General features: G+C 38.8%; 1 protein-coding gene across 3 annotated transcripts in view; it reads right to left on the bottom strand.

The window, feature by feature from the left end:
* gria3a (glutamate receptor, ionotropic, AMPA 3a) overlaps window positions 1-18,013 on the bottom strand; it is a 67,502-nt gene that overhangs the window by 5,779 nt on the left and 43,710 nt on the right. For 2 of the 3 annotated variants that reach the window (XR_008829722.1, XM_056397583.1), the window contains exons 10-14: window positions 16,256-16,462; window positions 14,458-14,831; window positions 11,886-12,084; window positions 4,932-5,179; window positions 4,073-4,187 (exon numbers count right to left, since the gene is read on the bottom strand). Coding sequence is in view for 2 of the 3 variants with exons in the window: in XM_056397583.1 (XP_056253558.1) it covers window positions 4,073-4,187; window positions 4,932-5,179; window positions 11,886-12,084; window positions 14,458-14,831; window positions 16,256-16,462 (1,143 nt within the window). In the remaining variant the exon portion in view is untranslated. The remainder of the gene's footprint in view (window positions 1-4,072; window positions 4,188-4,931; window positions 5,180-11,885; window positions 12,085-14,457; window positions 14,832-16,255; window positions 16,463-18,013) is intronic. The other variant, XM_056397581.1, reaches the window with a different exon arrangement.

Here is an 18,013-nt window from a genome sequence, read left to right as displayed (position 1 = left end):
AGAGCACAGAGATAATTAACTGCCATCATTTCTATTTCACTTCCATGTCTTGAAGCAGTTTGGGTTCGTAATTACTTTGTTCCAGACTTTAAAATAGTAGCATTTAAATATTTTTGCTCTTTTGTTGCAGTTTGGTCTGTGTTGGGAAAGAACTCCACCTGTCGTTCACTGTTCAAACAGAAAACATTGTGGGCTTCCTAAACCTCTCATGTGAACAGTTGGCTCACAGCTCCACAGGGTTCATTCAAACAGAGAAAACATATGATGTAGCAGACCTGGTTTTGCTCACGTTCACAAAGCATTGAGAGCACGACTGCAATAAACAGCTCGAATAGTGCAGCAACTTAGAATAACAACATTGTGCTTCCAACTGCGGTTACACGTTGAGTTTGTGGAGCACCTTTTTTCAAACAGATACATAATGTTGTGAAACGTAAAGAGCAAAATCAAGAGAGTTGACTGAAACAGAACTGTTTGTTGAATTAAGATCCACAATCTACAATATACAAGTCACTTATACGCTGATGTGTCTGTCAAGAAAATTTACTGTTTACGCTTTACTTTAATTTTCCCTATTAACATTTATAAGCAATATATGACCATTTAATAAATAGTTAATAAGTTATAATTCAATATAATGTAGTTGCACACAGCTGTAAGGCAGTTAATTAACACTTCAACAGCAACAGCTGCTTACAACTACGCTATAGTGTGTTATAAGCCATTTATTATGTTTAATGTTTATATACTGCTTATTAATGCTAAATAGTGGGACTTTAAATAAACATTATTAATTATAAAATAAAAAATAAATAATATAAATATATTTTATTCTATTTAATATAAATAAAAAATTCCAATTTAAACACATTAATTTCAATATATATATTGAAATTATAAATATATTTTATATAGTCTATTTTGATGGTTTATAGTTTATAGTTTTACAGTATTTTATATAGGCCTTCTGAAAAATGGCACAGCCACCACCTACACACCAGGCCAAAATACACTTTGTATATATATTTTTAATTTTCTTGCATCTTTGGATCTCTGTCATTTCTTATTCTAATTCTTAGTTTTACTCTCATTACTGTTCTTATTGAACCTCAAGAGTAGTTCACCTGCATTTTACTGCACATGTTGTTTGAGCATGTGAGAAATAAAAGCTTTAAATCTTGAATCTCTTGAGTTGTAACCAGTTCTGTTCTTTGCCTCCTTCTGTTTGCATCAATCTTAAACATGTAACATTAAATTCACAATGTCATGTGAAAATCCCTGGGAACATTAAATGCATGTGTTTTATGCCATGCCAACTAACAGTAATAAGGTTTTTATTTTTTCAATAAGAAGCTCACACTCTCTATTTCTGATTCAGCGTGTTCCACCCACTCATCAACTCACTTCTCCATGTGTAACTCTAAACCTGAAAAATGTTTACAACCAGCTTACTGGATACCGCGGTTCACATCGGCAATCAAGGCCTGTTTGTCCTGTCAGTTTCACCTTCTCTCCAGTCTGATGATCTGAAGGCTTATTAATTATGAATCCGGTTGATGAATCAGAGTTTGTTCAAATCTGGGACTATTTGATTCAGACCCTTGTGTCCATGTTTATTAATAATAATAACAATAATAATAATGATTATTATTAATAATAATAATAATAATAATAATAATAATATAAAATGCCTTGGTTCTCTCAATGACCCGAGCTACTCAGGTTAAACAAATGAAATTTCTCACATTACAGACTAATTTTGAAAACTGACTTTAAAGAGTCTGAATCCGACCCTCTGTACAGGGGGTGGACAGAATATCACGAACACCTGTGCAGTCTATTAGAATGCAATACAACAGCCAGTGCTACAAATCTTATATTCGTGAAGCTTAATAATTCATAATGTTCGGGCTGCGTCAGGGAGGTGCTGTGCTATTACCTAACATCTTATTAGAACTTCACAAAGATAGTATTTATTGGTGTATTGGATTGAATACAATGCATAGATGTGTCTTTTATTGTGTCCATCCCCTGTAGTTGTTTTGAGTCTGTGTGTGAAAGACAAATTAACCTCCCCTCCCTCTGATTTCAAGTCACATCAGAGCTTTACCCCTCAGTGTGACTGCAAAACAGGACAACAGCATCTAAAAACATTCACGACCACACAAAACAACTCACAACACCAACTGCCCCATGCACAATACTGACTCTCATGGCCAAATTAAGACATAAATCACATTCTGTATGATGTCAAATGAAATACACATCACACAGTAGAAACATAGATTACCCACAAAGATGTGAATATTTTATATCATCCAGCTTTGATTAATAAAAAATTCCCTGTAAACACATCAAGATGTGTGATTTTAACGTTCTGGGGTTTTGTTTGGTTTCAGTAAGCATGACTGATTTCCAAATATATGTGCTGAATTTAATTTTTGCAGCACAATGATAACATGATAACTTAGTTTTATGTTATGCTGTGAAAGGTCATATTTTCTCAGTGGTAGTTACATACAATATATTTTCATATTTCATTGTTAAATTACCCACACATGCATTTCTGTTTCTGAAAGTAAAATAAGGACATAGAAATATGGCAGTCAGATGTGACAGTGTTACACTGATCATTTACTCTTTTCCTAACCGAGGGGTCGAGGCAAATTGCCAGCGAGATGTGACAGCTTCTTTGTGTTATCCCACTGGTAGTATCCATATCCTGCTCACTCAGAAATGAATGACTACAGTTAATAACAGCAAAGTTTTCTTTGTCTCTTCTCTCACAAAATGCCAAGAGTGCTGTGGTCATGAGGCAAGCTGAAGAGCAGAGGCAGAGATGGATTCACAGTAAGGGCGTTTACTGTGCCCTGGCATCTGAAACACAAGATCAGGGGCCTCATTCATGGAAAGGTTGTACAACAGATTTGATTGAAGGCAAATCCTCATCAGTGTCAATAATTTACAGACTGACCTGGAGAAAGGCCCCAGCTCTTCTGCAGAGCTGAGCCTGACGTGCACAGCTCTAAAATAGTGAGGATACATGATGCTGGAAAGCATGTGCATGGTATGAAAAAGCTCTTCTTCTTTAATTTAACTCCTCCTCTTTGATTTAACTTGACATTTAAAGCAAGACTATGTAACTTTTTTTGTCCAAGTAAACATCAGAAAGGCCTTACTTATGGCTGCAGTTTCGCAAAAAGTTGCATAGTCTCACTTTAATGTCTGAATGCATCTTCACTCAGTCACTGTTACTTTTACATGAGCCGTATGTTCACTATGAAAAATAAGTTGAATACAAAATTCAAATCAAATCCTCTTGTACAAATGGAGCCCCTGGTCATATCTTACACTCTGCTGCTGCAGGGTTTACCAGGTCAGGGTGGCCATGGAAAGACTTTTGACTGGCCTTGGATCAAGACCAACCAAAGGTTTCTGTCGGTCTTACGCTGGATTTCGGTGAGAGGATGTTGGACAAAAAAGTTTGGACCGTTAGTTGTCACTCTGTCATTAGAATTCTCACGTTTGCCTGTGATGCTTAGTCCCCTCAAGACAACGCTGTTTCCTGTGCCTAACGCCCAGGCGGCTGATTGGAGAGTGGATACACTGGTCAATTTTACAGAGATACTGATAATCTGAAATCAGATTAGATCTACACTTTGATCCGTCTGGCAGTACTTTGAAAGTCACATATGAAGATACAAAGCTTTCATGTTGGCCTGTAGATATAAAAACCAGAGGGAAAGCTTGTGTCTGTCTTTCATAACCACAGGCCAAGAACACAGAAACAACTACTCTGTCACAAGCACAATATTAAACTCCTAATGTTCAGTTTTCTCATATTCTTCGGCACTAATTCTGCACTCATCTCACATTATTGGGCTTTTTTCTCCTCCATTAGCCAAGTAAAGGGTTCCCAGTTGATCACATTTGCACAATAAAAATGGAAAAGCAGACATATTCATCAGTAGCCTAGTAACGGGAGTTTGGGCCGAAAAACTAAAGTCAGTGACGACAGCCTTGCCGATTACTCTGTTCTAGGATACCCGACTTTGGTGACATTGAGGCTGACCTTAGAGTCACCTCCCCCGCTGCCGCACTCTCCCTTGTCGTACCACCATTTGTTTTTCAATTTGTCCAAGAGGCCTTGCTCATTCAGTTTTAATACTGCCAGGTTAACAGCATTTCTTGAAACGATAAAACATAACTTGTAAGAAAATGAACAGGTCCGTGAGAAATCTAATATAGAATATTAGTAAATAATAGTGATAAATATCAATGGTATATAAGGGGAGCACGGAAGGGACAAATTGGTAAAGAATTTCACTGGTGTGGAAGGGTAAGAAGCATTTTTTACAGCAAAGAAAATGTTAAATATTAGAGAGGTGGCATGGAGGGTTACATTGCTTGTAACTGAAGTGTGCGGATGGGGACATTCTGTCATTGTTGAATTAGAGATAAGAACATCCAACATGCAGCTTAACATTCATCACAACTGACAGACCAGCATTTTAACTAGCAAATTAATTAAGGAAATATCTTAGTGTTGGATTAGAAGCAATGCAAAAGGGCACCACAGAAACCAGGGGGGGAGGAGAGGTTGAAGGGGAAAGAGCAAAACAAACAAGGTTGGGGAAGGTGACGGTGCAACATCAGCATTCAAATGGATTTACTGCATGTGACTAGTATACCAATAACCTTAAGAGAAAGAAGAAAGTAATACAGACACAAACCAGATATACATAGGACAGAACAGAAAATGGTTGAACATGTTGATTCAATTAAAATAACTTATAATACTGTTCACTCATTGATGCACTTAGAAAAAAAAATAATTAAGGAATGATGAAGAAGAGAATGACAAAAGGAGACATCAGGGTAGGTGGAATACTATAACAACATGGAGGATATTGTTATATTATCCCACCCACCTTAATGCAGAGCCTTTGGGTGTGGCTACACCATAGCCCTTAGAGTCGAGGTTCCCGCCCACTTTCATGGTGTCACATGGCTTCCGCTGCTCTATGTACTCATTCATAGTGGATTCGAGAAGGAAGGCGAACTTTCCCTTCGACTTCCGTACCCGGGAAACCCCGTCTGGTGTTGTCTTGGCAAACACTGAGGGTTCTGCTGATTTCATGTATGACCACATTTTCTCATAAACTGCTATTTTGGAGCGCTGCATTTGAGGACACAGAGAGAACACAGAAACAGTTTAGTTATGGATCTAATAAAACATCAACAACATTCATAATAAGCCACTGTGGGTTTTTAAAGCAGTAGTTAGACATTTTGGGAAATGTTCTTAGTGGCTGTCTTATCGAGAGTTACATGAAAAGATTGATACCGCTCTGTGTTCTGGTATGGATGTATGGAGGAGGAAAAAGCAAGTCCCTTCCAATTGTTTTTCATATTTTCTTTGGACATTTTCCTTGTCTTAGAAAAACTTGAACCAACCTCACCCTCTAATTAACATGTTATATCGCACTTGTTTAATTCATACACAAACAGGAAGTCTTTATGATAAACATAATCAACTCCCTGCTCTAGCTCCATCCTTACTGCACAGACATGAGTGGTATCGATCTCCTCAATTAACGCTCAGCAAGAAAGCAAATGAGCCAATTTTCCTACATTTCTAACTATTCCTTTAAAGAAACTCTGAATCACACAGGAAAAAAACTGCTGCTGCCGCTGCCACCGTGCTTCATGGCCACGCCTCAGACAGTGATGTGATACCAGGTGTTTTCAGTCACTACAGCACCTGCTGTGACATCACTGAAGTGCAATCTGCTTGAACATGTCAGCACATTGAGGGCAGTGTGCTGACAGTTTTCTGCCTCTTGTAATTCAGAGTGGATTTACCCTTTAAATGCAAACAGTGCAGCAGAGGTAGTGGGCCTTTTGCCAGCAGCCTGAAGTCTGACAATCTGGCAGCTCAGCAGAAGCAAACTGCCGACCATGTTTGGTATCAATATTAACAGACAGTCCTGACCTCCTCTTCCTCCCCCTCCTCCTCCTCACTGTGTGCTCCTACCAGCAGGTTACAGCTGGAGTCACAGTCATTGTGGTTTGATTTTTATATTTTAAATCAAATCAGTCCATTTACAAATCAATACTGAAGTGCACTTGATTCGACTATGGTGCTTATATAACTTTTAAATGTGTCAAACACAACCTGCTGTGCAGCATGATGCTACAATGTAGTGACAACAGTGACACTGTAGGTTCCCAGCTGAATATTTCAGTGCAAGTACTTCACATACATTCCTCCATGTGAAGTGTTGAAGTACTTGAAGACATTTTTAGAGGTTATAGCAGGACTTTATGGTGACAGGTTGTTTTGAGTCACTTAGATGTTTGTCATTTCTGTATTTTGGTATATTGATATATATTATCCATTTTGGGCTTAATCTATACAAAATTTATAGTAAAGATTTTAAAGATTATTATTGTTTAATATGTTATACATTATGTTATTTCTAATATACAGTAAACACAGTGATATATAACATTGTAGATGTAATATATGTATTTTAGTATATTGTGGTGAAATATACTGTACAACAAAGAGAGGGTAGGGGGTTCAACAAATATTTATTATCTGTTTGTATAAAATTTCTCAGTCATGGTCTATATATTGTGTTACACAATACGAAAATATAATATGTGATATTATGTCTTTTTCTTGGTTTTTAACATATTGGGCCCAAATAAACACAATACCTTAAGGTTAGGTTTCACTAAAACATGTCATCTCTTGTGTGTGTTGTGTAGATGTATAAAAACATTTAATCAAAAAAATCACACACATGCATTTCCACAGATTTACGACTGTATCTGTCCATCTGCACCTTTCAGCATCTTCTATCAAAGGGCAAAACACTATCTCTTGGTTCTTGTTATTGCACTTGCCATAAGACTGTCTTATGATTTCTGCTATGGTCAAGCCTGTGCAGGTCTCCTTTGAGCACATACAGTACTTTCTTAAAATCAGTGCACAGATTGACATATTGTCTTAATCATTTTGTTTGTTTGCGTCCGAATGACTTCTGCAATCATGAAAAATAAGAACCATTCTCCCAAAACGTGAATGTAATTTGGTGTCTGTCGTGAACCAATCTAGTCCAAAAGAAGACCGAGGTCATGAGAGATTAGGATCTCATTATTTCACAGTCATCTGTTTTAACATGGTCAAATATCCACGACTCCACATGATATTAGGACAAATACTAGTTCAAATAGTTTGTGTTAGTTGTTGTTGGACTGTGTGTACAGTTAATTCTGTAATGCCACTGTCTTTTACACATCTGACCCGCTCACTCTGGGACTGACAGCTTCACCTCTGTGGTGCAGTCAGCTGCCAGCTGGAGCAGCTTCAGACACGCGCAGCATAGCCCTGCTCTGACACTCAGTACGCTACTAAAAATGGCCAGCAAGAGGCTGATCGCCGGCCACCGGGGAGCAGGAGTACACAGCTGTCTACAATAGAGGGGGAAAATAGAGAAGCTGCGTTAAACTGGGCTAATGTGACCTTGTACTCTGAGTTTGGAAACAGAGAAGCATCTCAGAGGGAACTTTGGGTTGAAACTTTTCATATTTCCTCATGTGTTCAAGAGGCTGCTTGTCAGGATCGTTTTTATGGAACAGCAGTCAGGTTCATAATCTGACAAACAGGAAGTAAAAAAAGTGTGACGTCAGAACTCAGAAACAGTGGAGCAAGTTTTCAGAGAAAATCACCTTATCTGTATGACCTTCATACGATTTATATGATATTTCATATCATTTATGATGGTGGAACATATTTCTTATTTACAACACATATTATAGTTGGAATTGTAAATGTACTATTATTCTGGACATGCTATTCAGTATCTATCTACGGTCCTTGATAACTGGGCGATTGTCATACGTATTTACTTGGTTATTTATAGTATCTGATATAGAAGAATCAAGTCCTTGTATCCAGTTTTATCCAGATTGTGTGTTGAGCAGCTGTGTGAGTCAGTCCAACATCACGTCTGGTAGGTGAAAGTAAAAGAAAACATCGCAGTGAACTGACAAACTATGTCAGCTCAGTGTTGTGTACTGCAACATAAATAATTCACCAGAGATGTAATGGATTGTGGGCTCGGGCTAGTGAGTGAATCATTCTTGACATATGCACGATTTCAGTTCAGTTGAGTGTTCATGTAAACACTCTTAACATGACAATAATAACTGATGACAGGCCGGACCATAGTGTGAAAACAGCAATTCTTTTCTGGGTTATGAAGATGCACGCTCGTCAGGAGCCAGTGTTGAAATCTGTGAAACTCCTCATGCTGTCAGACTGATTCGTCCACAGAGAAATCTTCTCACTGCAGCAGTTGAGTCTCAACAAAGACAAATTATTCGTCATTAGTGACCAGCGTATCCACAAACAGGTCATATCCTCTGGCCAGTGAGGAATTTTAAACAAACTGATCTAAACTGGAATTCTTCCAGCTACGAGTTCAGCTACCAGTCAGCAGTCGGCTGAAGAGCTGAGAGTGATTCATGGCCCTCTCTGTATGTCTGTCTCGCTGTCATCCCAAAACAAAGATGACAGACTAAACAAAGCATGTGCAATCACCCTGGTGTTTCATTTCTATCTTGTGCAATTCTTAGTTACATTCATGGTGAACTATGTAATTAAAACTAATTTTACTGTATGTTCATGATCAGTAATAACAGGGTTAATAAAAATTATTAAATATTAGCATGGCTGGTTTAGCAGCGCCGCAGTAATTAAAATCATCCCTTACAAACAAACTCTGAGAGAATACACCACCTCAGTAACATAAAACCAAACGCAGCATGTTAACTCCAGCATCAGCAGCTTATTTAAAGTTATTCATGTATCAAATCACAGCTTTACTGGAAGTAGAAGCAAGTGAAGATTGAGGAAACATAATATGCAACAATTAATCACAAAAAAGTGGCTGAACATGAGAATTAGATGTTTGAAATTTCTTTTAAAACAATAGTTTGTCATTTGGGGAGTTAGCCTTTTTGCCTATCTGCTGAGAGATACATGAGGAGAGTGATACCACTCTTCTCTCAGCTTAGCTTAGCATAAAGATTGGAAACAGGGAGAAACAGCTAACAGCTGTCTAAATACATGAAACTAAATAAAAAAACAAAAAACAAATCTGCCTTCCAAGCCTCTAAAGCTGATTAATTAACATGTTGAAAAAAGGTTTAGAGGTGCTGATAGACAGATTTTTAAATTTTAGGCAGAGCCATGCATGTCTAACCGCTTGCTGCCTGATGGCGCTACAGTTTGAACGCCACATTAGCAGAGAGAAATAAACACATATACGCAATCTAGATGAAATTGAAATTAAAAGGTCAAATCTATTTAAAGTAAAACTATAACTCCAAGCTCAGTGGCTTGAGAACAAAGTGTGTTTCAAATAAAAGTCTTGAAAAATTAAGTCATAAAATTGACTGTGTTAGATATCATTATACGCTGCATGAGCTGAGGATGCTACATGACCTGGATTAGGTGATGCATCCTATTTGAATATCACTGTAAATGTATTTACAGCTCTTATTAATCATTAGCATTTCATCACCAGTTTTCAATAACCATTGCTCAGAATGGCTCCTTTGCACTGACAGTTTGGAAGAAGAAAAGCAGAATATTTGTCACGCAGGATGAAGTCACTCCATGCCTGTCAATTATCTCCTCAGGAGCACCTTTTGACAAATCACAGCCTGCCAAATACTTCAATGATTAGCACTTCCACAGAGTGGAACTGCTGCTTCTGGATCTGCTGCTTTTAATGTGATGATTCAACAGGAAGCCTCTTAAATTATCCGTTTGATATTTTGCTGAAACATCCAACAAACACGTCAAAAGTGAATGTTTCAATCTGATACATGTGCCAATCACCTATCGTCTTCATTTTTTCATTATTAAATGGAATTACGGCTATTCAAACAAAGTGAAAGTGGCGAATAATTCCAATAAACTTTAGTGTCCTATTTTATATCGCATCTGTTGTCTGTCCCTCCAGTCATAATAACAGAGCCGCTGCTACAAGTCTAGTTTGAATTATTACACAGTAAAGGAAGAGAGTCTCTGTCAGCTATGTGATTCACTATGAGCCGTATTCAATACATTTATTTTGCAATTTTGGAGACAACTATAAATCTCCTAAACAGAATGGTGTAATTTTCAGAATCAGTGGTAACCAACCTCTCCTGTCATCTCTTCTGCTGCAGTTTGCTGGATTCTCCTTCTCTCTCTGAACAGCCACATTTTTCATGAGTTTCAGTAATGTTTTTAAGCACTGCAGTGCAGGAGACGGCGAGTTACAGATGACCTCCTCAACACTGATCACGCTGATTGCTCGACCTCAGTTCAGCTTGGCACAGCAGATCATGTCAGTCTACTCGAATGCTTTTTCCACTGTAAATCGGTTGGGTCACAGAGACATTACGCACGCCATCCCTGCAAAATCACTCCCTCCCACTGTTCAGCACACAAACAAGAGGAAGAATCTTTCATCCTAAAGGTAAAAATTTCACCAAAATCTCCTTTGTTATGTGGTGCATGCTTTCATTTGATTATGTTTTGACTGACTCTGTGCTAACAAGAAAGCCCTCTCTCTGAGGCACTGTCTGAAACCAACACACAGTTCCGTCCTGATCACTCCCAAACCTAAAGGAGTGCACAGTTTGTATTTATCAAATGTCTCAGACTCACTCGGAGCAATCACACCAAGAGACTGAGAAGGACTAAAAATAGGCACAGCTCAGAGCTGGACATTGGATGTGAATGACATTTCCATTTCCAAGGAATAGGACACCTTCTTTGAGATTGCCGTTCTTTTTTTTTTTTTTTTTTTTTTTTTTTTTTTTTTTTTACAGAGGCCCACAAATTGGAATTATAACGACATCTTGTAGTTTTTTTTCTCTACAGTTTCAAACACACACAGAAGAAGCCTGATAATCAGACTGAACTGTCATTTCCTTTCACTTCATTCTTTGTGAAATGCTGAACAAATCGGAGATATGGGCGCCGATTCAGACGCCAAGACAGAAATATAGTTAATGCAGAATTTCAAAAATGTATCCACAAGTGTCAAAACGATCACATGCTGCCTGATACAATCTGTGACCTGCTTTTGTACATGGCCAACACTAGTTGATGTTTAATTATTACCGCTTTTAAGGCTGCAGCTTTATCTCTTTCTTATTAGAAGATGTTTATGCACTGTGACCTTGAGTATTTGTGCACTTGCTTTGAGAGCACTGCAAATGAATCTACATTTTAGTGGAGTTCGGTTTATGGTTGGATGAGGGGACATGATTGTCCTGGTTGCATAACTGAAGTATTCCTGTTGCCAAAAAAGTGCACAGCTGGAAGAAAAATCTTGATTTTGACAAAGAGAAGGAGAGTTAATAAAGTGGATTTGCAACCATGCTGATGACAGGCCTTCCCTCCTGTGCCTAATAATGCTCTGCTTTGACACTTGGAAAAATATGAGCTTACTTCCACCATCCATCCCAAAGCAACGTCTTTTAAGTCACTTAACAAAACAAATTCATGCAATTTTCTTTTAGCTGTTTACTCCCACAGTCATACTTAATTCCTTTTTTAATAAAATCTGTGCTGAATTAATCAAGTGTAGTTGTAGTATTAGTGCTGTATCAGGGAAAAAATACAATTCTAGACATTCCTCTATTGATTATTCATTCAATTTATTACCCGGCAGGTAATAAATCAAAACCCCCATGAAAGCTCCAGAGACTAATTCAGCTCTGTGCTTTTGGCCAGCATTAACATTATATTTGAGCGACACTCATTACACAGCGCAGTGACAGCATGGATGACAGCCAGGTGAGATACTCACCCTAAAGAACTCCTTCGTAGAGCCTGAGTCTAACGTTCCATAGGCGATCTCTGTCTGCTTGGCCAGGTCCTCGGCACTCTCGATCGGAGAGACCATCCTCTCCACGGTGAGGAAGGCAGCCAGGTTGGCCGTGTAGGAGGAGATGATGATGAGAGTGAAGAACCACCACACTCCTCCGACGATGCGGCCGGACAGAGACCTGAGAGGAGGACATAAAGCAGAGAGACATGAGTGCAGAGTGCTCAGATCGGTATGAGGAGGGGGGAGAGAAGGATCATTCCCTACTGTGTCTCCAGCTCACAGCTTTGACATGTGAAGCTCAGAATCATGTGAAAAATCTCTGTATAGTGTCGGATCAACTGTCCAGGTGACTGCATGTCCCTGGTGCTCCACGCTCTCACATATTAGCATAAATGAATTTAAGTGAAGTATCATTAAGTCAATGTAGCAGCCTTTACAGCTGATTAAATCTTTGAAAGTCATAATAAGCCTCATTAACTCAATATAACTGCGTCCACATTTAGCTTTGGAACTAATTTAGGTGAGCATCCATCCCAGATAGCCAAAAATGCTCAGTCCAACAACAGCCTAAATCCAGCAGCCTGCAGACTCATGTGATGCTCCAGAATCTGTCCAAGATTACCCGGGTTCATTCGAGGGACAGCGGAGTCCTGATCTTCAACTTAACATTTGCCAAGTAACTGAGCACATTCTCTTGTGCCAGGTAGTGAGTTTATCTGCTTGAGGTCTCTGCTGCAGCCCCTATTTGATGTTGAGTGAAGCCTTTTGTTCGTGTTTGATCTGTTGCAAAGTGTAACACTCTCCACTACAAATTTAGATCACAGAGGATACAACAATTCGGAATTAAAAGCACCATGAGACTCTGTCTGTTATTGAAGTCAGGGTGTGATGAGCCAAACCACTCCGTCACACAGATACTCCCACCCTGCTCACTGGTCCTAAACCAATTCTTCACAGTTTTCACATGAGCGTAAAGGCTCTGACTTCAAATCTGCACCTCACAGTTCAACCCCAGGTTCATATTTTCAAATTTTACTTTGCACTCTGGTGCCATCCCCAACTTGCACGATCACATACGTATTCCACTGAATGCGCCGCTTTCAGATTAACTCACATTTCTCTTTTGCATCTATACTGCATCACTCCACTGCATATGTATTGCTCTGGATTGTTTTCAGGGTTTATGTATGTATTTATGCGATCAATGCTATCTAAATATGCTGTTACATTCAGTATACTGTTAGTTCATAATCAAGGTTTCAGAGAGACTGCTTCTCTAGGGAGATTGTTTCAAGTTTTATCTGTAAATGGCTTCAATAATTGGGATAATTATCTAAAAGGTCACATTAAGGCCAGTTTACCACACTTGATTTGAGATGGTCTAAACATAGTTGAGCCAGAGGCAACGTTGTATCCACAAAAAAGCACTAGAGATTACAGAAGGTGTGATTAAGGTATGTAAATTAGAAAATACACTTCCTCTTCTGGTTATTACTGTGACCTGGAAACTGCTGGTCTATGTTAAGCTTTTTAGCAAAAATCATGGCATCAGCAGTTTCTGTTCAGATACTGCATGCTTGTGCCTGACTAAAATCCCCCATTTGTTGCTTAATTTATTCTTTTCACTAATTACCTGTGGATCCACAACTATAGATTCCAGCTGAAGAACCTGAGCTCATATTTAGCCTTAGGCATCCAATCTATAACTGTCAGATGCGACGATCATCTCTCTGTAACTGTGGAAATTAGAGGCAGTCATTAAGTCATTGAACTTAATAAAATAAAGTGATAAAAGTTTTTTTGTTTGTTTTTTTATTAATTAATAAAAGATAAAAGAATTTTAAATATCTCCTCATTAAAACCCCACATTTTCCCAGTAGCACATCATTAATCATCCCATTCAATATTAAATTAATGTGTATCTGTGAAAACTTCTTGAATTTTCTGTCACTGGTCTTCAACCAGCTTCTTTACAAGTTTCAAAATTCCCAGAAGAAAGGATGTTAGAAGTGGGAATCATCGAAGAAGAAGTCAGGGACACCACAACAGTGATGATGAGTAAAGAGATGGATGGATGGATGAATAAAGGGGATGGCCATTGTATTGGGAAAAATACATCAAGTAGTTATAGTGCTGATGATTGTTTTTCCACACAAAATACATTATATGCACCAAGTTGATGACCGTAAAATGGGACATGCAGCAAAAACACGGTAGCCCTCCAAGAATCATGAGAAAGTCAAGCAGCTACTTTGAATGAAATGTAATGACCCCTGTGCGTTTTACAGTCCTCAGCATGGTGGATATAAGTTATTTTGTGGATGCAAAGCATCACTGCCAGCATGCAGCTTGAAAACAAATGAATGCACAGTAGTGAGGTTTTTATGGGAGGAAAGTGCAGTGAAGTGAAGCATGAGGTTAGCAGTGGTACCAATGCTCAAAATAACCTATATGCACCATGGCAGAATGGAAATAAACGCATGGGACTATAAAATGCAGAGAGATGAGGAGGACAAGTGAGAGGTGGTGAAGAATGAACACAACAACCAACCTTGGTGAGATATCGCATCCTTGCTGCATGAAGGCACCCAGGGAGAACCACAGGCTATTAAAAATCCCAAAGTCATTTGGAGGGTCTGGGGGGCTCTGAGGGTCTTTGGCCTCATCGTTCTCGTCCAGATGCCACTCATACGGGCTGAAACGGCTCACGAGGAAGAGCACCACACTCACGCCAATATAGGCAAAAACTATACACATCCAAATCTCATAGGCCAGTGGGTCCAGGAAGGAGAAAACCCCGGGCTTGGACTTTTGAGGCTTCTTTATCATAATGGAGATGCCCAAGCTCATGAAGGGCTTAGAGAAGTCTATCACTTCTTCCCGTACCAACGTTATAGTTAGAGGAGCCACGGCTATGTCAGCTCTCTGTGAAAATGGGAACAGGCATACTGGGGGTTAGTCTTACAGAAGAAATCATAAATAAGTAACCAAAGTGTGAAATATTGATTTAATTAAGAAAATATTGACAAACTAATAACCATGTCTAAGTCACACTGTCTTATAATCACACACGCATGGCCAAGCACTCAACTTTAAAGTGAATTCATGGAGTAAAAGAGATTGGACACAGTGAAATTCAGCAGCTTAGAATATACTGAGCAACAGACCTGTGGTAACAACGGCAGTAAGAGCGAAGCTGCCATTTGAAAATGAGTCACTCAGCATTTGTGTTGGCTAATGTCTTTGTCTCGATCCAAATCTCCTCCATGAATCAAGCGGAGGGTTGGAAGACAGAGGTGGAGGAGATTATGTAAGGATTCCATGAAATGTGAATCAGCCTGTTAAATTCACCTCCATCAGATCCTCTGCAACGCCTGACAGGCTCATCAATTAATATGTCACTGCTTTGAGGGGAGAGTGGTACTGTAACTGGGCCACACTCTGATTTAAAAACACAGGAATATATTTCACCTAGATGATTCATATCTTAGATAAAGTTAGGAGGGGTCTCAATCGAATGCAGCCGCCCATTATTTATTCTTGGATAAGCTCATTTACATCTGACTGGCTAATTAATGGCATTTCAAATTCACTGTTGATGCATAAATATAGCTGAGGGCTTGTCATGGCCATTTCAATTACTACAGAGGGTCACCGTCCATCTAAGCTATTAATACCGGTGTAGTCATAACTGCACAAACAACAGGTGTTGAACTGAGAAATCTGCACTGAAGCACTGTTTGCATGCAGATTTGTTTGGATCCCAGTCTGCTGTGTGAGATTCTTTTTTTATTTCTTTTTACATTATTCATTCAGCAGCTGAGGTCTCATAAAAGATGCAAATCGTCTTGTTAAAGCCAGTTCAAGTGTGAGGGAGCCATAAGACGGATGATGAAACCAGTCATGGTGAATTTATAAGTGCTTTCCAAAACTCCAAAGTCCATTTCAGCCAAATATCCACTTTTCTTTTTCTGTACATGTTTTGTTTTTTTGTTTTTTTTACATGAATGATTATCACCATAATCTTTGTATTGAATTATCAGATTACCAACACAGTCATCAGAAGATTCAGATTCACTTGGATGACAACAAGTGAGGTGAAAATGGTAAAAATTGAAATATTTTACATGGTATTATTCACTATAATTTTATATCGTACTGTATGTGATTTGGTTTTGAAGATGGACTGAGGAAGTTTTATAAAATCTCTCTTCTGTTCAAATTCAAATGACCCTTCAAGACATTTACTGTGATTTACAATAATCTGAGGGCTAAGTAGCAGGAATTGCTGAAAACTGAAGAATTAACCCCCTTCCCTTTAGGAGCAACACAGGCAGACTGACACTTACCCCATAAACCAGTTCACCCACCATCCCGTTCCACGTCTTAGTCTCCGGATCTCTGGCTCCGTACTTCCCATCCGGCACTATTGACAGCTTATATTTTATCCCCACATGTTTTGCAATTTCAGAAGCTAAATCGACACAGTAGCCTTCATATCTGTCATTCCCATCCATCTGCATATAGTTTTTCTTGTACATCACATATGGAGCTTCCTGTTAATTAGACATAATTTTGAGTTCATAGTTAAGAAAAGAAGCACACATCCACAGTGGCCAAAACCTCATAGGTCATTGGCCTTGATTTGGTACTGTAGCATGCACATGCAGGGTTGACAAACAAACACGTGGGGAACATAAAAAAGACAAACAGAGCAGAGGTTAAACACATCTACACAACATCAGTTGCAGGCATGTTACTGGGGGACTGAAAAAGCGGGCCACTGCTGGAGTAAAGAGGCCAATTGGGCCAGCGGGAGGAGTGAAGCATTTAACACATATAAAAGGAAGCAAAGCAGGACATCAAGTCTCCCTCATGCTATCCTCATCCAAAATCTAAATCTGTGGAAATGGGTGACAGGCGGGGGTTGCATGTGCTTTGCATCAGCGTGGCAGAAGGGGAAGAACAAGCTGAATGGAGCACTTTTCCAGTTCATAAAGTAAACGTCAGTGACAACAGAGAGATTAAACACATCAGAAACATGGAGACTCACTCATTCGTGCAAAAAAAGTGTGAACCACTTCAGAAAAGTCGTGGCCAAATAAAATGTTTTACTGATTCAATTTGCTTTTCATTTGTTCTTTCATGACAGTAAAATAATCTGCTTGTTTTCTTGATTTATGGTGTTTGACTAATTCACATCATCTCTGTGCCTCGGATTTCAATAAATATCGTGTGATTCTTCCAACATTTAAAACATGTTCGCCATTAAACCTTCTTCAGATGAACTGATGTCATCTTGGGATATTCATCAATGGCAATATGTTTTTTTTCACACGGCATGTACATGTTTTTTTAAGGGTTACTGGACTTACAATAGAAGTCTTCAGAGGAGACTGTTACTTGATGCTTTTAGAGTATCCAACAGTTTTACTCCTTTCTTGTTTGAGCTAGTCCTTCTTTACCTTCTCTTCCATCCTGCAGTCATGTACAATGTTATAAAAGAGAAAATGAAAGATTTGCACCCTACAATAATAGGGTGGCCTTTCATTAAATATGGCATTTTCTTTAAAGTTATGGAACATAAGAAAAGCAAGATGAAGTTAATGAGATGACTGTGATGCATCTAAAACAACAGTTGTCTTTATTCAAATCAAAGGCATGCCTGGCAGAGAGAAAATAATGCAATGGCACGACTCCTCTGTTTTTCCTCCCTCACTCTGAATACTGTTGTGTTTCCAGGCTGATCATGAGGATAATGAGTTTCTAGATGTTGAAATGAGAATGTATGACTATTACATTCTGAATTTGCCTAAGATGAAAACATAATAGGCAAAGTCAGAAGGAGCGAGAGGCCATGATTTTAAATGTAAGATAAGGCGCACCTTATTTTACATTTAAAAATGGCTGATGATTACTGACCTGCAACCACTGTCTGTAACTAATCTCACTAGCACTGCGTCTAAACCTGGGCCTGATATACTGGAAGCACTGGTTTTAGAGAAATCTGACATTACAATTCAGTGCCAAACCATTAGGTAACTTGAGGTGAATTTGAGCAGAGATAAACAGCCAAAGGTTGCAGCCTTTGGTTGTTTATGTCCTCC

This window comes from Seriola aureovittata, chromosome 15, assembly GCF_021018895.1.
Source record: "Seriola aureovittata isolate HTS-2021-v1 ecotype China chromosome 15, ASM2101889v1, whole genome shotgun sequence".
Lineage (NCBI taxonomy): Eukaryota > Metazoa > Chordata > Actinopteri > Carangiformes > Carangidae > Seriola > Seriola aureovittata.
This window is presented reverse-complemented; position numbering and strand designations above follow the sequence as displayed.